The sequence below is a fragment of the Mustelus asterias genome, chromosome 25 (assembly GCF_964213995.1).
Source record: "Mustelus asterias chromosome 25, sMusAst1.hap1.1, whole genome shotgun sequence".
Taxonomy (NCBI): Eukaryota; Metazoa; Chordata; class Chondrichthyes; order Carcharhiniformes; family Triakidae; genus Mustelus; species Mustelus asterias.
This window is the reverse complement of record NC_135825.1, coordinates 8,656,350-8,676,237: the sequence shown is the minus strand read 5'-3', so window position 1 is coordinate 8,676,237 and position 19,888 is coordinate 8,656,350. Positions and strand designations below refer to the sequence as shown.

General features: G+C 47.4%; 1 protein-coding gene across 1 annotated transcript in view; it reads left to right on the top strand.

The window, feature by feature from the left end:
* Positions 1 to 19,888, top strand: part of nfasca (neurofascin homolog (chicken) a) — a 279,787-nt gene that overhangs the window by 144,775 nt on the left and 115,124 nt on the right. The window contains exons 8-9 of the mRNA XM_078242069.1: positions 129 to 251; positions 4,256 to 4,426. Of these exons, the coding sequence (XP_078098195.1) occupies positions 129 to 251; positions 4,256 to 4,426 (294 nt within the window). The remainder of the gene's footprint in view (positions 1 to 128; positions 252 to 4,255; positions 4,427 to 19,888) is intronic.

Below are 19,888 nucleotides of genomic sequence, written 5' to 3'. Positions count from 1 at the left end.
CAATAGCGGAGCCCCAGCTTGTTTAAATGACTTGCTATTTGCCCCTCGCGGGGATGTGTCTGAGTTCCCTGTGATACGTTATCTTTCTCTCTCTCTCTCTCTCTCTCTCTCTGTCCCCTGGCCTACAGAGGCCCCCCTGTGGAGGAAGGAGGTCCTGGAGCCCTTTGTGGTTCAGGAAGGAGCACCGCTGATTCTTCCGTGCCAACCCCCTGCCGGACTCCCCCCGCCCGTCATCTTCTGGATGGACAGCTGTAAGTTTGCCCATGTCGATCCTTGGGCTTTAATATCCTGTTAACTCATTGTTTGTGCCAAAACCCCGGGTACAGAAAAGATTTACCAGGATGTTGCCCGGCATGGAGGGCATTAGCTACGAGGAGAGGTTGGAGAAACTTGGTTTGTTCTCACTGGAACGACGGAGATTGCGGGGAGACCTGATAGAAGTCTACAAGATTCTGAGGGGCAGGGACAGAGTGGATAGTCAGAAGCTTTTTCCCAGGGTGGAAGAGTAGGGGGCATTGGTTTAAGGTGCGAGGGGCAAGATTTAAAGGAGGTGTATGAGGCAGGTTTTTTACACAGAGGGTGGTGGGTGCCTGGAACTCGCTGCCGGGGGAGGTAGTGGAAGCAGATACGATAATGACTTTTAAGGGGTGCTGGACAAATACATGAATAGGATGGGAATAGAGGGGTATGGTTCCCGGAAGGGTAGGGGTTTTTAGTTCAGTCAGGCAGCATGTTTGGTACAGGCTTGGAGGGCCAAAGGGCCTGTTCCTGTGCTGTAATTTTCTTTGTTCTTTATCAGCAGGATGGTCAGTGTAGGTTTACTTGGTTGAGTATTCAGGATGTGGTGGGTCAGGGCAGCTTTCTTCAGCTCTCTGTCTCCTTCTCATTTCCTCTTTTGTCATTTTAGAGGTGAGCTTGATCTTGGCCAGCCGTGTGAAGGTGTCCCAACCTCGTTCCACACCAGACCCTAACCTTCAACTCCATTAGCAGCAATGCTGCCAATCCTCTCTGAGTATGTTTGACTCCAGTGACAAAGTTCATTTTTGCCCATCTTCCTTTTTGCTATCCTTACATCTTTGACTGCCACAGTACGAAAGGAGTGCTGGTTAGGGTGCATTGGCCGTGCTAAGTTTTCCCTCGGTGTACCCGAACAGGTACCGGAGTGTGGCGACAAGGGGGTTTTCACATTAACTTCATGTGAGCCGACTTGTGACTGATAAACAAACTTTAACTTTTTACTTGTTGTATACTTTATATGTCTCTGAAAAATTTCAGAGATGGCACGGCGACACAGCGGTTAGCCAGGGACCCGGGTTCAATTCCCGGTTTGGGTCACTGTCTGTGTGGAGTCTGCATGTTCTCCCCATGTCTGTATGGGTTTCCTCCGGGTGCACTGATTTCTCCCACAGTCCAACGATGTGTGGGTTAGGTGGATTGGCCATGCTCAGTTGACCCTTAGTGCCCCAAGATGTATAGGTTAGGTTGATCGACCATGCTGCCCCTTCTCTGCTCTTTCGCCCATTGCTTATTTACCACTTCTTTCTTTCTCTTTGTTTCTCCTTTTCCCTAATTCTTCAGTTTACGCTCTCTTCTCTCTCCTTTTGTTTTCTCCCTTTCCCTTCCTCTTTCATCTCTTTATTTCTCTTCCTTTCCCTCCTCCTCCCTCCATCTGTCTGCTTCTTTCCCTCATTCACTCCGCAATGACTATCTCGACGTCAGTCGGCATTCAAGGAACGGAAAGGGGATGAGTGAGGAAAATTGGGAAGAGTCAAGTCTACAGATTCAGGGGATATGAAAGAATGTTGCAAGGGGTGTGATTTGCCTTGAGGCATGGATAACGAGCCTATCCCTGATTGAGGTAGATGTCACCCCTGACAGAAGGCAGGAAATTCAGGGTCAAGGTGAGTTCTCAGCCCAGATCCCAGACGAGTTCCAATTTTCCAGGTGGGTCAGCGAGGAATTCCCCGATTCTTTCCTCCCAAAGTGGACCGGGTTTCTATCTGTCATTTTCATCTCTTCCAGGATATGTTGAGTCTGGTGGAGAGTGTATGCCTGTTGGGATACACAAAGAATCACAATCGTGTGGGGGATGGCCAGATGAGCTAAGGGATCTTGAGTTGCCCATCATGTTCATATGTATTCATAAGCAGTACTATAGTGAGAGTGTCAGAGTCTGTTGTATGGTGAGGGGCTTGAGATAATACACTGGGAAACGTTGCATTATTCGGGCACAAGGAATAGACCATACCGGTGGATAAGAGCAGAGGGAAGGCAGTACAATGAACAATGAGGAGTGTATCTAATAGTGACACATGTTTTAGTTTTAAAGAACAAAGAAAATTACAGCACAGGAACAGGCCCTTTGGCCCTCCAAGCCTGCACCGACCATGCTGCCCTTCTGAACTAAAACCCCCTACCCTTCCAGGGACCATATCCCTCTATTCCCATCCTATTCATGTATTTGTCAAGACAGCCCTTAAAAGTCATTACCGTATCCGCTTCCACTACTTCCCCCGGCAGCGAGTTCCAAGCACCCACCACCCTCTATGTAAAAAACTTGCCTCGAAATTCTCCTTTAAACCTTGCCCCTCGCACCTTAAACCTGTGCCCTCTGGTAATTGACTCTTCCACCCTGGGAAAAAGCTTCTGACTATCCACTCTGTCCACACCCCTCAGAATCTTGTAAACTTCTATCAGGTCGCCCCTCAACGTCCGTCATTCTAGTGAGAACAAGCCAAGTTTCTCCAACCTCTCCTCATAGCTAATGCCCTCCATACCAGGGCAACCTCCTGGTAAATCTTTTCTGTACTCTCTCCAAAGCCTCCACATCCTTCTGGTAGTGTGGCGACCAGAATTGAACACTATATTCTAAGTGCGGCCTAACTAAGGTTCTATAAAGCTGCAACATGACTTGCCAATTTTTAGATTACTAAACATCAGGGCAACTCCATACGATAATATTCCATGGGACTTCCAATGGGAAAAAGAGTTTGGGGCAATAGCTCAATTAATTGGGCAGGATTTTCCACACCACCCCCACTGGGGAGAATGGCCAGACAATTCCAACCATTATGTTTCCGATGGAGGTGTTCACTATGATGCAGAAATAATAAACATTTAGAATTAATTGGGCGGCAAAAAATAAAGAAAATAACATAGATGTGAGGTAATGAGGCGTGTTTTCTTGGAGTGTTGAACATTGAATACAGAAGTTGTATAGATGTTGTACAGAAGAAGTGTTGGGCGGCACGGTAGCACAGTGGTTAGCACTGCTGCTTCACAGCTCCAGGGACCTGGGTTTGATTCCCGGCTTGGGTCACTGTCTGTGTGGAGTCTGCACATTCTCCTCGTGTCTGCGTGGGTTTCCTCCGGGTGCTCTGGTTTCCTCCCACAGTCCAAAGATGTGTGGGTTAGGTTGATTGGCCATGCTAAAAGTTGCCTCTTAGAGTCCTGAGATGCGTAGGTTAGAGGGATTAGTGGGTAAATATGTAGAGATATGGGGGTAGGGCCTGGGTGGGATTGTGGTCGGTGCAGACTCGATGGGCCAAATGGCCTCTTTCTGCACTGTAGGGTTTCTATGATTCTAAGTGGGACGTCTTGTTGAAGTTGTGCAAGACATTGGTAAGGCCACACTTGGAATACTGTGGACAGTTCTGGTCGCCCTATTATAGAAAGGATATTATTAAACTAGAAAGAGTGCAGAAAAGATTTATAGGATGCTACTGAGACTTGAAGGCTTGAGTTGTAAGGAGAGGCTGGATAGACTGGGACTTTTTTCCCTGGAGTGTAGGAGGCTTAGGGGTGGTCTTATAGAGGTCTATAAAATAATGAGGGGCCAGATCAGCTAGATAGTCAATATCTTTTCCCAAAGATAGGGGAGTCTAAAACTAGAGGGCATAGGTTTAAGGTGAGAGGTGAGAGATACAAAATGGTCCAGAGGGGCAATTTTTTCACAAAGAGGGTGGTGAGGGTCTGGAACGAGCTTCCAGAGGTAGTAGTAGAGGCGGATACAATTTTGACTTTTAAGAAGCATTTAGACAGTTACATGGGTAAGATGGGTATAGAGGAATATGGGCCAAATGCGGGCAATTGGGATTAGCTTAATGGTAAAAATTGGGCGGCATGGACTTGTTGGGCCGAAGGGCCTGTTTCCATACTGTAAATCTCTCTGACTCTATGTTGTGGGTTGCGGGGATTGTGTCTCTGAGGGAGCTGAGTGAGATCGGCTGTGTGAGTGATCTCTTGTCTGTTTTAGTGATGGAGTCGATTCCTCAGGATAAGCGGGTGTCTCAGGGCCTGAACGGGGACCTCTACTTCTCCAACATGGTGCGTAGCGACGCTCGCTTTGATTACATCTGTAACGCTCGGTTTCTCTTCACACACACCATCCAACAGAAAAACCCCATCACTATCAAGGTGATGACCAGTAAGTATCGAACCTCAGTCTCTAACTTCTCCCCCAACAGATTTCACTCCCAGTGCATGTTCACTGTGCACTAATAGGCAGAGGGTTTTGAGGCAATGTTTTCTGATGTATTGGATGCACTTTCAAGGGATCAGTCGGACCTGCAGAATATGATGCCAAGGATCCCATGCCCATCAGTTCCATGTGGTATAGGGTCAGTACAACCAGGAGTTCCTGGAATAGTCGTGGCACAGCGGTTAGCACTGCTGCCTCACAACGCCAGAGACCCGGGTTTGATTTCCGGCTTGGGTCACTCTCTGTGCAAAGTCTCCACATTCTCCCCACGTCTGCGTGAGTTTCCTCCGGGGGTTCTGGTTTCCTCCCACATTCTGAAAGATGTGCTGCTTAGGTGCACTGTCCCGAACAGGTGCCGGACTGTGGCGACTAAGGGGTTTTCACAGTAACTTCATTGCAGTGTTAATGTAAGCCTGACATGTGACACTAATAAATAAACTTTGCTTTACTTGGTTATGTGCATTGACCATGTTAAATTCTCTCTGTGTACCCAAACAGGCGCCAGAGTGTGGCAGCTATGGAATTTTCACAGTAACTTCATTGCAGTGTTAATGTAAGCCTACTTGTGACACTAATAAATAAACTTAACTCAAACTTCTTTCTACTCATTTAAGAGACCTGAGTATTGCTGACACGATCAGCATTTATTGCCCATCCCTAATTGCCCTCGAGAAGGTGGTGAGGAGCTGCTTTCTTGAACTGCTGCAATGTGGTGTAGGTACACCCACAGTGCTGTTAGGGAGGGAGTTCCAGGTTTCTCACCCAGTGACAGTGAAGGAACAACTGTATAATTCCAAGTAAGGATAGTGTGTGACTTGGAGGGCAGCTTGGAGGTGGTGGTGTTCCCAAGCGCCTGCTGCCCCTGTCCTTCTCGGTGGCAGGGGGCTTGGAGGGTGTTGTCATCAGTGGACAGAAATCCTGACAAATTAAGTCTTTCCATTCATCCGACAGATGCAGCCTTGCCAGGGAATGAATTGCTGCAATCAGAGCATTCCCTGGAAAAGTGCCGAATAATCCTTGAAGAGGATTGTGCCATGCGGGGCTCAGAATCCGGGATTGAGTACCATGCTTTAACCGGTTCATGCCATCCATACAGGTGGCATTTACTGAAGTTCACTGGAACTTTTCCCATTTTGACAAAGGCTCAAAGGGGGGGAATTTTCCCATCCCACCTGCCACGGGAATCGTCGCGGACATGGGGGAGCGGACCATTCACCATTGGCCTCAGACGGAATTTTCTGGTTTTGGGGCGAACAGTTGGAAAATCCCACCCATAGTGTCCAATATGGTGGACAGGGTGCAGGTTGGTAGTACACTACATTGGTATAGGACTCCAAGGAGGCGTGTATATCTGAAACAGCCTCTGAAAGGAGCCGCTAGCTGCCCTCAAACAGAATGGCAACTTTTGTAAATATTCTTATTCAAAATGCAAAGTCGAGTTTATTTTCCAATTCCACTTGGCCGCTCCTGATTGCCTCACTCCCTGTCCGGGATTCCTTCCTCTCCAACTTTCCCATTGCTTTCTCCCCACCCTCCCGCCAACTCTTCCCTGGGCTCACCGGAGGGATACCGCGGGTGACAGGACAGGTTGACAGTACAATCGCCTTTCGCAGCAACCATGCCGGGGTGCTAGTGCATCATAGAAATGAGGCCCAATGTGACAGGGCCTCAGGCACGGCGAGGGATCATTCCCCGCAGGCCAATGAGAACCACGTCCCAGGTCCCCAGGACCAGAACATGCTACAAAACGTTACAGCTAAAAATTAACAAGTGAGGTAATAACTGATGAATGCTTTTAATGTGTTCATGGTGAAGGGGACAGTCCTTTAAAACAGAGATGAGGAGGAATTTCTTCAGCCAGAGAGTGGTGAATCTGTGGAACTCTTTGCCACAAAGGGCTGTGGAGGCCGGGTCATTGAGTGTCTTTAAGACAGAGATAGAAAGGTTCTTGATTAATAAGGGGATCAGGGGTTATGGGGAAAAGGCAGGAGAATGGGGATGAGAAAAAAAATTAGCCATGATTGAACGGCGGAGCAGACTCGATGGGCCGAGTGGCCTAATTCTGCTCTTAAGACTCATGGTCTTATAATTATTTTCTTTGTTATGCCAATGCTCGATTGACAGGGTTAATGGCTTCACTAAATAGAAGGCAAAGGAATCAAGAGCTAAAAGGATCGACGGATATGGGAGGAAGGGGGGGGGGATCAGGATATTGAATTCAGCCATGATCAGAATGGCTGGCGGAGCAGGCTCGAAGGGCCGAATGATCTACTCCTGCTTCTAGTTTCTATGTTTCTACTTAAAATAGAATGTTTAACAGAGGGTGCAGAGGAAGTTGACTACCTGGGATGAGTAACATTTGGTGCAAGAAATAACTGAGAGAAATTGGGATTGTTCTTCGAGTAGAGAAGTTCAGGGGAGATTAGAGAGGGAACGGTTTTGATAAAGTAGATAAGGAGAAACTCTTTTGACTGGCAGAAAGTTTGGTCAGTAGAGGAGACAGATTTAAGGTAGTTGGCGCAAGAGCCAGAGAGGGAGCTGAGGAGATAAGTGTTTCACGCGGTGAGGTGGCATTATCTGTAGCGTACTGTCATAAAGACTGGTGGAAGCAAATTCACCTAAAACATTTGAACAAAAATTGGATAAATGCTTGACGACCTCGCCCGCAGTTGGGATTCTCCAGAGCCGCTGCAGGGAATGGAGTTTTGGCTCAGCGCCAAATTCTCTTCTCACTGGCAGCAGGGCTGGCCACGGACAAGATCGGAGCGTCCCGCCCAGGAAATTTCCAGGGCCATTAAAAAAGATCGGTGGCGTGCGACTAATTGGTGGCTCTTTTCAGGAGCCAACACAGGGACGATGGGTAGAATAGCCTCCATCAATAGCTGTATCAATTTATGAGGGCACGAACCAGCTGTCTGCAAAACCTCTTCACAATTTCAATAATCTGGGAGGTTTGGTGAGGACTAGCAGCATGGTGGCACAGTGGTTAGCACTGCTGCCTCACAGCGCCAGGGACCCCGATTCGATTCCCGAATTGGGTCACTGTCTGTGTGGAGTCTGCACGTTCTCCCCGTGTCTGCGTGGGTTTCCTCCCACAATCCAAAGATGTGCCGGTTAGGTTGATTGGCCATACTAAATTGCTCCTTAGTGTCCCAAGATGTGTAGGTTAGGCGGATTAGCCATGGTAAACAGGGATAGGGCGGGGTGGTGTGGGCCTGGGTAAGATGTTGGTTCAGAGACACATAGCAGACTTGATGGGCTGAATGGTCTCCTTCTGCACTGTAGCGATTCTGTGAGATCATTTTGATTGGCTAGCATTGTCAACTAGTGGGCACTAATTATGGAGGCTGATACTCGGAGATGTCTGTGTTTGGCCGGAGTTGCTGGAGAACAGTTTGCACCCATGGACACATACATAAGGGTAGGGCAGATCTTTCAGGAGCAGGATATAGCTGGCAGAAATACTTCAATTTCGAACAAAAACGCAAATCTCCGCACAGCCATTTCTTAGTTGATTGAGTCCAGCAGCAATGAGTTTGTGTGTTAATAGCACAAAGAGTCTTCCTGCTTCTGACTGGCTCCCCACTAAGTCCATTCTTAGCTACCCAATCCTTGTCGGCAACAACGTCTGTGAACTGTGACCTCAAGCACGGGAACCTGATAACGAATCTTCCCCCACCGCCCTCAGCCAATCCATTGATTGCTTCAGCTTCAAGAAAACGCCAGCTGTGTCCCCAGTGTTGTAACATGATTGGTCAGAAGGCGCTGTTCCATGACACTCGGCAGATGCAGGACAAAGTAAGGTTTGCTTGCTTGAGATTCTGGGCAACATTTATCCAATTTATAGACGAAAGGGAGGCAGTGTAGGCCTCAGCCCTCTCTGGGAGTGAATGCAGCAACCCAGTGATTGGTGAAGGGTTTGAGTGGATCGAGATTAGCCTGGATCTCATTGGGAATGCATTTTCAGAAGATGCAGCTGCACACCCAGGTTTAGATCTCTCGATCGCAGTGACTTATTCCAACGACAGTAACCAGCTGTGGCCAGATGGTTGGACTGATTGTGGCCTGTTTGTGAGTGACGCAGTATCCCGTTCCGTCAGCCCACATTTCACAGCCAGCAGCGCAAATATCCCTTTCAGAAAGTGTCACTGAGGATGCTTTTAAGCTTTTCTAAAGACTCGGAGCTTGATCATGGAGTGCCATTTCGCTTTGTGTTTGTGGCGTGATGCATTAGCGACCCACAGTCTACTCTGCTATTTCGATCAAATTTGACCCCAAGATGAACTTCTGACCTCTCATTGGTGCCATCTCTTAAGACCACATACTTCCATCTCTGTAACATCGCCCAGCTTCAGCCCCGTCACATGAACATAAGAAATAGAAACAGGAGTGGCCATTCAGCCCTTCAAGCCTGCCCCGTTATTCAATATGATCATAGAACATAGAACAGTACAGCACAGAACAGGCCCTTCGGCCCACGATGTTGTGCCGAGCTTTGTCTGAAACCCAGATCAAGCTATTTCCTCCCTATCATCCCAAAGTACTCCATGTGCCTATCCAATAGCTTCTTAAATGTTCCTAAAGTTTCTGACTCCACTATCCCTGCAGGCATTCCATTCCATTCCACACCCCAACCACTCTCTGAGTAGAAAACCCACCTCGGACATCCTTCCTATATCTCCCACCATGAACCCTATAGTTATGCCCCCTAGTTACCGCTCCATTCACCCGAGGATCACCCGAGGATCATGGCTGATCTATTCCGGCCTCGGCTCCTGTTCTGTGCCATTTCCCCGTCGCCCTCTATTCCTCGATCTATCAAATATTTATCCACCTCCGCTTCAAATACTTCTAATGATCCAGCCTCCATTACCCCTTGGGGCAGAGAATTCCAGATATTTACCACCCTCTGCGAGAAGAAATTTCTATGCGCCTCAGTTTTAAATGACCAGCCCTTTATCTTGTAGCGATGTCCCCTCTTCCACTAATGAAAACATCTCAGCTGCCTCAACTCATCTGTTGCTGAAACCCTCATTCATGTCTTTGTCACTACTAGACCTGAGCATTCAAACCTATGTCTTCCACAGTTCACAGTCCATAATCCTGAGGTCACCCAGAACTCTGTTACCCATATCTTAACTCGCTGTAAGTCCTTTTCACCTGACACCCCACTGCATTGGCTTCTGGTTAAGCAAGACTTAGACAGCGACCTTTCCTTCTCGTCCTGCCGGCAAGATTAGCCTCGTAGAAAAAGGTGTAGGAAAGGATCAACTTAATGCGAGGTAGGTCCATTCAAAAGTCTGATGGCAGCAGGGAAGAAGCTGCTCTTGAGTCGGTTGGTACGTGTCCTCAGACTTTTGTATCATTTTCCCGATGGAAGAAGGTGGAAGACAGTATGTCTGGAGTGCGTGGGGTCCTTAATTATGCTGACTGCTTTTCCAAGGCAGCGGGAAGTGTAGACAGAGTCAATGGATGGGAGGCTGGTTTGCGTGATGGACTGGGCTTCCTTCATGTTCCTTTCTTGTGGTCTTGGGCAGAGCAGTTAGATTGAGAGTTACGTTTATCCAGAGAAGGCAAGAGCGAGTGGAATATTATTTGTCACAGGAGTGAGGGATTCACCATGGCAACAGCAGAGGGGTTTTCTTCAGGCTTCCTCCCACAATTCCCGTCTCCCTTTAAACCTTCCGAAGATGAAGCATTCACTCCACAATCTCCTCCGCCCTGACAGATTGGGCATGTGTTACCCGCCAACACCAGACCATGTTCTGTCCGAGTTCTCTGTGGAAGGGCTGGCTTGCTCGATCATGCTGCTGTTTTGAGCTGTTAATCACACTGAGATATTGCTGCTAACATGATTTTGTTTTAATATGACATGTGTTTCGATATTTGATATTCTGCCCACTGACCAGTCATGTATCACTGGGCAGACGCTTTGCCCGAGGCGTGGTTTTTTTTCTGATATCTTGCACATCTCTACCACCTCGGCTTGTCCCACTCCCCTTGCGTTTTATATGTGTTTAAAATGCTCCTATTCCCTTTCCCTGCGTGATCTCCCACATTTCCATCTGCCCCTTGTATATTTTGTATTCCTTCTTTCTGTTACTCTATTCAGGCTCTTGCTACCTATTCTCACAAATCCTGTTTTCCTCCAGTGTAGCCTCCATGTCCGTATCCTCCGTATATGCAGTTGTCCTCTCCCTTCCCATGCTGCCTCCCCCTCCTCGCTCCTTAACTCCACACTTCTCCGGCCTAGTTTTGCACGCTCATGTTGTTTTATCTGTTACAGTGGATACCAGTTATGAATCAGTGCCAACCTTTCTGAATGAAACTGGTGGTGAGTTATGGCACCTTCGAGAGAACTTTCTGTTTTAACCCATTAATCCCTTACTAAACCTACCTGTGTCTTAACCTAATGTCCCCGAGTGCAGTGGTGAAGGCGTTGCAGCAGAGTGTGAGGTGCATTTGTGTAACATTCCCCCAATCCCTGAGTGGATGTGAACTGTACAATGCCCCTAAAACCTGCATTGGATGAGTCTTAACTGGCACTGCTGCTTCACAGCGCCAGGGACCCGGGTTCGATTCTGGCCTTGGGTCACTGTCTGTGTGGAGTTTGCACGTTCTCCCCATGTCTGCGTGGGTTTTCCCCGGGTGCTCTGGTTTCCTCCCACACTCCAAAGATGTGGTAGATTAGGTGGATTGGCCCTGCTAAATTGGTGTCAGGGGAATTAGCAGGGTAAATACGTGGGGTGACACGGATGGGGCCTGGCTGGGATTGTTGTTGGTGCAGGCTCATTGAGCCAAATAGCCTCCTTCTGCACTGTAGATATCCTATGATTCCAAATTTGATCAATCGCAACTGGTATTTATACAACACTGTGACATAGCTTTCTTCCCCCACTGGATCTTCAGACCATTACCAAGCAGTAACAAGAGCAGAGTTATGGAAAGTGACCAAACAAATGATCGAAGACGTGGCTTTTATGGGTCTTTGTCTGAGGGAGAAAAGGTTTAACTAGAGTTTGGGACTAGGCTCTGCTATTCTGGGTGGCATGGTGGCAGAGTGGTTAGCACTGCTGCCTCACAATGCCAGGGACACAGGTTCGATTCCCAGCTTGGATGACTGTCAGTGCAGAGTTTGCACACTCTCCTCTTGTCTGCGTGGGGTGGGTTTCCTCCGGGTGCTCTGGTTTCCTCCCACACTCCAAAGATGTGTAGGTTAGGTGGATTGGCCATGCTAAATTGCCCTTTAGTGTCCCAAGATGTGTAGGTTAGGGGGATCGGTGGGTAAATATGTGAGGTTACGGGGATAGAACCTAGGTAAGATGCTCTGTCCGAGAGTCGGTGCAGACTTGATGGGCCGAATGGCCTCCTTCTGCACTGTAGGGATTCTATGATTCTATGAGAGTAAAGACAGAGTCGGGGATGTGGAGGGTGTATGTTGGCAAGTAGAGTTCAAGGTGCTGGATCACGAGAAGAGTTGTGGATGAGGACAGGGATAACTTTGAGGGAACGTGGTTCTATTTATTCCATTTTTACAATGCGGGCAAAGCAGCAATCCGCTGCCCAAACCCCATTTTGTCAAGAGCATTTTGAATGAACAGCACTGTGGGTGTTCCTACACGGACTGCAGCCCTTCAAGAAAGTGACCCACCACCCTCTTCTCAAGAGAATTTAGGAGTGGGCAAAAATACTGGCCTTCCCAGCAACACCCACACCCCGTGAAGAAATTTAAAAATCACTGTTGCGTTTAGGCCTCACCAGGTTGGGGGTAACCAAGCCCTTCTCCAAAAGGCATCAATTATTACAACAAAGTAAAACCTGGAATTAAGAATCTACTGATGACCATGAAACCATTGTCGATTGTTCAAAAGCCCCATCTGGTTCACTGATACCCTTACCTGGTCTTGTCTCCATATTTCTCAAAGCCACAGCAACGTAGTTGAATCTTGGGGAACTAGGGATGGGCAATAAATGCTGGCCAGCCAGCGACACCGACGTACCGTGAATGAATAAAAAAACCTCAACATTCTTGCTCTCCTTTATTTTGCCCTTAAACCCCTTTTCACAATTCCCCGAGGTGGGATTTGAACTCACAGTTGGAGGGGCCAGAGGATGTGTGGCTGTAGGAACAGTGCGGAGGCCCAATCTCAAATTGGGGTTGTTCTGTTGTTTTCAACTTGCAGAAGGAGTTGGTTAGAAGTGAAAGCCATTCCCCCCTGGATGAGAAGGTGAATGGCTCAGACATACAGAGCTCCATGTCTGAACTGAATGAATTGATCTGCCTGAGGTAACTGTCAAGGGAGGACCTAGCTCTGCCCCTCTGGGTTAGTTGGCAGGGGTTGAGGGTGAGTGGGCAATCACCTCGGGATCCTGTTTCTGATTGCGACTCAGTTGCACGTGTGTGCATGTCAGGAAAATGCACACACATGCAACTGCACATAGGGCAGCACGGTGGCACAGTGGTTAGCACTGCCACAGTGCCAGTTAACAGGCAAGTACAGGGCTGCCCAGATATGTTGCCAACTCAAGTTGGATGTACACCTGGAGTTTTTGTCACATGACCTGCCTTCCAACAGTCTCTTCCCTCACCCCCCGTCCATCTACCATCAATTAACAAAAATATTCAACTTTCCTTTGTTGTTTATATGGTGCCCATGAAATTAATAGTTAATGCCCGGAGACTCCTGGACAATCCTGAAGGATTGGCAGCCCTTCAGTGGGTAAAGGGCCTAAAGCCAATACAAAATTAACAACTGAATGAGAGGAACATTTCTTCCCAATCTCAACCAACCAGGTAGTTTTATGTTGAATATGCGTGGCTCTGGAACCGCTAATAGTTTGCAATGTTAAGATTCAGGCCAGAAACTCCAAGGTGTTTTGTGAAGTTAGTCCAGACTCTAAGTTTTACATTTAATTTTGGCATTAGGGTGAGCATCAGGTGTTTCACTCCTGGTACGATTCAAGTGACCCACTAGGAAGCTTTTATCAAACAAAGTTTATTTCAGAACACAGTTAGAATATAACAAAAAGAATTAGCATTTTTTTTTACCAATTCCAAGACTTAAACATGACACAGTACAATCCTTAACGGCTAGCTATCTCTGTTGTTCCACGTTAGACACCATCCCACAGACATACACCCTTCTTCAGACACAGCACAAAAAGGAAGTATGCTCACGTGATGCTGGATCTTCAGCTTTGTAACACCTGCTATGACTTGGCCCTTTGAATGTTGGATCAATTCTCCAAGGCTTCCAAGTCCTAGATCTTTCAGAAAGCCTCTGGAAAAAGCGAGAGAGAGAGAGACATTGCCTTCTTTCACCAGCTTCCAGCAGCAACTGCGAAACAAAACTAAAACTTGAATGCCTTGTGGAAAAAAACTGTCCTCAGTCTCATGGCATAACCTGTTCCAACCTCAAACAAGAGGACGCATTAAAACCACAGAACACTGCATTAGTCCAGATTAAAATCAACATGATATCAATTATACTGCCTCAGCAACAATAAAGGACACCAGCCACAGATAACACGGTGCCAACAAATTGCCACGGACAAATTGCCACACTACCAGAAGGATGTGGAGGCTTTGGAGAGGGTACAGAAAAGATTTACAAGGATGTTGCCTGGTACGGAGGGCATTAGCTATGAGGAGAGGTTGGAGAAACTTGATTTGTTCTCACTGGAACGACGGAGGTTGAGGGGCGACCTGATAGAAGTCTACAAGATTATGAGAGGCATGGACAGAGTGGACAGTCAGAAGCTTTTTCCCAGGGTGGAAGAGTCAATTACTAGGGGGCACAGGTTTAAGGTGCGAGGGGCAAGGTTTAAAGGAGATGTACGAGGCAAGTTTTTTACACAGAGGGTGGTGGGTGCCTGGAACTCGCTGCCGGGGGAGATAGTGGAAGCAGATACGATAGTGAGTTTTAAGGGGCGTCTGGACAAATACATGAATAGGATGGGAATAGAGGGATATGGTCCCCGGAAGGGTAGGGGGTTTTAGTTCAGTCAGGCAGCATGGTCGGTGCAGGTTTGGAGGGCCGAAGGGCCTGTTCCTGTGCTGTAATTTTCTTTGTTTTTTTGTTCTTTGGCTGCAGAAAAATCCTGCAGAGAAACATGATTAAAATACATTTCTTAAAGGCACAGTACCGTCACAATGACATCAGAGCCGCAGGGAATTCTGGGACTTTAAGACAGTCCCATGTCTTTCTCGTTTCTTCTGCTTCTCAGTTTAGTAAAGTGGCTGTTTGTGAATCTTTGGAATTCAATATTTGTCCCTCAGTGAACAGGAACTTTCTGCTCATTATCACATTGCTGTTTGTGGGAGCTTGCTGTGCACAGCTTTACTGCTGCATTTCCTACGTCACCTCAGTGACTATACCTCAAAAGTACTTCATTGGCTGTAAAGCCCTTTGAGGCATCCAGCCATCATGAAAGGTGCTATAGAAATGCAAGTTTTTATTTTCTCAATACCCCAGAGGGCTGTGGATTCTCAATCTTTGAAGAGATTCAAGATTGCGATTGCTAAAATTTTGGGTGTAAGTAGAATTAAGGGGTATGGGGACAAGGTGGGGACGGTGGAATTGAGGCAGAAGATCAGACAAGATGTTATTGAATAGTGGGGCAAGCACCCAGGGCCACATACCCGACTGCTGGAATTGTTTAACACATTTGAGTAATTTAGGCACTGTCTAAAATTCTACAGCAACGTGTATTCATATAGCTTCAGGTGGCACAGTGGTTAGCACTGCTGCCTCTCAGTGCCAGGGACCCAGATTCGATTCCCGGCTTAGGTCACTGCCTGTGTGGAGTCTGCACATTCTCCCCGTGTCTGCGTGGGTTTCCTCCGGGTGCTCCGATTTCCTCCCACACTCCAAAGATGTGCGGGTTATGTGGATTGGCCATGCTAAATTGCCCATAATGTCTTGGGATGTGTAGGTTGGAGGGATTAGTGGGGTAAATGTGTGAGATTGTGGGGATAGGGCCTGGGGTGGGATTGTTGTCAGTGCAGACTCGATGGGCCGGATGGCCTCCTTCTGCACTGTAGGATTTCTGTGTTCTATGTTCTATGTGCGGGTTAGGTGGATTGGCCATGCTAAATTGCCCCTTAGTGTCCCAAAATGTGTATGATACGGGGATTAGTGCAGTAAATATGTGGGATTATGGGAATAGGGTCTGGGTGGGATGCTCTGTCAGAGAGTCGGTGCAGACTCGATGAGCTGAATGGTTTCCTTCTGCACTGTAGGGAGTCTATGATTCTATGATTAGTAAAACATCACAAGACACTGTGTCATCGCCCTCAGAGAGAATAATCAGACCTCTCCCTTTTTCTGACGCTCCTGTGGGAGGCTTACAGGAATTGTAACTTGTTCGAGGCCAAAACGTCGTGTGATTCCAAGAAGAAATTAGCTCTAGTTCTTGAGGCTAAAGGGATCAATGGATAAGGGGGGAAGGGGGGGGGATCAGGATATTGGATTCAATGATCAGCCACGATCAAAATGAATGGTGGAGCAGGTTCGAAGGGCCGAATGGCCTCTTCCTGCTTCTAGTTTCTATGTTTAAATTGTTTAAGCTGAAATGGTAGATACTGAAAGTGAGCATTATTTTAATCGAACCTAAAATCAGACTATCCTGTCATTCACAGCTGTGGCTCAGTTAGGGATACTCTCACTTCTTTGTCAGAAAGCTTGGGTTCCAGAAACCTGAGCACAAAAATCTAGGTTGACAGCCCAGTGCTGTGCTAATGGGGTGCGGCACTGTTGGAGGTGCCGTCTGTCAGATGAGATGTTAAATAAGCCGGTTGTCTAAGAGGTTTGTGGATGACTGGTGCAGGAAATGGGAAAGTGTGAAAAATGCTCTTCAAAGATTGGTGCTAAGGGACATTACTGGGGCAGACTGCAGGGAGCTTCCCTCTTCCTCAAGTCAACTGGAAGCTGGCAGAGAGCTCAATACCGACAGCGAACAAACCAATGTGAAAATTGTTTCGGGGGTCAACAGCTATCTTGGCAGGCGTGGAATAAAAAGGTGAAGGCAAAATACCGTGGATGCTAGAATCTGAACCAAACACAGGAAATGCTGGAAAACCTCAGCAGGTCTGGCAGCATCTGTGGAGAGAGAATAGAGCCAACGTTTCACATGGGATGACCCTTTGTCAGAGCCTTTGTTTGAGCTCTGATAAAGGATCATCCCGACTCAAAACGTTGGCTCTATTCTCTCTCAATAGATGCTGTCAGATCTGCTGAGTTTCTCCAGCATGGATTAAAAAGGTCCATGTACATAAAATGGGGGATGTACGTCTAAGGCTGGAGGTAAGGTACATTTCTGGTACAGCGTAGAAGCAGGAAATCTGTCTTCAACTGGCCATTACTGTGTTTTATATCCTGGTGCTTCCTCAGCTGTTATTTTTCCTGACCCCCCCCATCTCAAAGATTCATCAAATGATCCAGGCAATCAGGGACGGGCAGCAAATGTCAGTCTTGTCAGGGATGCTGACATCCCATGACAGGATTTTAAAATCACACAGGATAAGCAGCCATCTTGTTTGCCGGATTTGAGTTGCGGCCTAGTAGAAAGCTGGAGCCTGCGGGATTGGCAATGGGTAAAGGTGACAGATGGGTAAAATGACATGGCCACAAAATTGACTTGTGTCTATTTGGGGATTGTTTAAAGTTTATCTATTAGTGTCACAAGTAGGCTTACTTTAACACTGCAATGAAGTGACTGTGAAAATCCCCTAGTCGCCACACTCCGACACCTGTTCGGGTTACACTGAGGGGCAATTTAGCATGGCCAATGCACCTAGCCAGCACGTCTTTCAGACTGTGGAGGGAAACCGGAGCACCCTGAGGAAACCCATGCAGACACGGGGAGAACGTGCAAATTCCACACAATGACCCGAGCCAGGAATCGAACCCGGGTCCCTGGCGCGGTGAGGCAGCAATGCTAACTACTGTGCCACTATTGAATGTGCAGTTGCATCTTTCAACAGTAATCAATGCTGTGGTATTTTCTTTTAAATGTCCCTCTCCCCCAACCCAAGGCAATGATATTCAGTTTTCACTTCACTACTCAAGATTACAAGCAATTAAGAAGTAATTGGTTTGAGGTTTTTGAGATTGTAAGAGAACTTGAGAGGGTTGACAGGGAAATGTTTTTTTCCCTGATTTGATTTGATTTATTATTGTCACATGTATTAACATACAGTGAAAAGTATTGTTTCTTGCGCGCTATACAGACAAAGCATACCGCTTCTAGAGAAGGAAAGGAGAGAGTGCAGAATGTATTGTTACAGTCATAGCTAGGGTGTAGAGAAAGATCAACTCAATGCGAGGCAAGTCCATTCAAAAGTCTGACGGCAGCAGGGAAGAAGCTGTTCTTGAGTCAGTTGGTAAATTACCTCAGAATTTTGTATCTTTTTCCCAACGGAAGAAAGTGGAAGAGAGAATGTCGAGGTGCATGGGGTCGTTGATTATGCTGGCTGCTTTGCCGAGGCAGTGGGAAGGAGACATAAGCTTAAGATCAGAGCCTCACCATTCAAAGAACAAAGAACAGTACAGCACAGGAAACAGGCCCTTCGGCCCTCCAAGCCTGTGCCGCTCCTTGGTCCAACTAGACCAGGAGAGAAGTTAGGAAGTACTTCTTCACGCAAAAGTTGGGTGGAAGTGTGGAATTCCCCACCCCCCCCCCCCAAAAAAACAGTAGTTTGCTAACTTAGTCAATAATTATAACTCAGAAGTTATTTTGCCAGACAGAGGTATGTGGAAAAGGCGGGTGGATGGGTTTCAGATACCAATAAGCCATGATCTCATTGAATGGTGGGAGAGGCGTGAGGGGCTGAGTGGCCTCCTATCATCAGATTCCTGTGCTGATTGCCTTCCCCTCCCCTCAGATCAACGCAGATTGAGAGAGTTCATTGGGAGATCATTGGGATTCTGTGCCAGTGGTGTGCTCTTGACTTGTCAGGGAGTGATGAATGAAGTAACACTCGTGACTTTGGCCCAGTGGCCTCTGTGGTTGAGGAATATCAGGCGGTGAACCCTGAACCCGTGTAATGCCCGGCGTCTGATCACGAGTCTCAGGATGTTTTGTCACTGTGTGCTGGGTAATTGTAACTGATGGTCCCAGATGATGTGAGTTCTCACACAACAGTCCACACGGCCTGGCATGGGGGGGTATATCTCACAACCAGTGTTTCTTTAGTAAATTCTGCCATTGCCAATTTATAAAATCATATAATCACAGAACGGCTACAGCATGGAAAGAGGCCATTTGGCCCATCAAGACCATCTCTCTCTCTCTGCAGGAGCAAGTCAGCTTGTCCCACTGCCCCACCCTTTCCCCATAACCCTGCATTTCTTCAGGGGCTGATCCAGTTTGCTTGTCTGCATTTTGCTGTCTGCATTTCGTGAGGCTCACGATTGAATCTGCCCCCGCCATCCTCTCAGACAGCACACTCCAGATCCGAACCACACACTGCGTCAGGAGGATTTTCCACATATCACTGCTGGTTGCTTCGCCATTCACCTTAAATCAGAGTCCTCTTGTTTTCAACCTTTCGGCCATTCAGACAAGGACGACACAGCGGGTTAGCGCTGCTGCATCACTGCGCCAGGGACCCGGGTTTGATTCCCGGCTCAAGTCACTGTCTGTGCGGAGTCTGCACATTCTCTCCGTGTCAGCGTGGGTTTCCTCCGGGTGCTCCGGTTTCCTCCCACAGTCCGAAAGACGTGCTGGTTAGGGTGCATTGGCCGTGCTAAATCCTCCCTCAGTGTACCCGAACAGGCACCGGAGTGTGGTGACTAGGGGATTTTCACAGTAACTTCATTGCAGTGTTAATGTAAGCCTGTGACACTAATAAATAAACTTTTTTCATAGAATCATAGAACCCTTACAACACAGAAGGAGGCCATTCGGCCCATTGAGTCTGCACCAACCTTTGGCTTGGGTCATTGCCCCAGGATCGGATTTAAAGTTCTAGTTAGAAATGTATTATTATTGCAAAGGTGAAACAGTTAGTATCCTTGAGTAGCCACTTCCTTGGATTTGTAATTTTAACACAGTGCAGTCACATGTCCACTCCGTAATGAAATTATCTTCCGAATTGAATCATCCTTCTGTTTTCTCACAGGGTTCAGCTCCACTAAATGCAGACAGCTAAAACCACATAGCAAACATTTCATTGACAACACAGCCTAGAAGAAGGCCACTCAGTCCATCCTGTCTATGCTGGTCCTTTGAAAGAGCGATGCAATTCCACATTTAAATAGCTCTAATGTGGGCCTTGGTCAGAATTCTTAGAATAGAATCCCCACAGCGCAGAAGGAGGCCATTCGGCCCATCGAGTCTGCACTGACAAAAATCCCACCCAGATCACATCCCCGTCATCCCACACATTTACCCCGCTAATCCCTC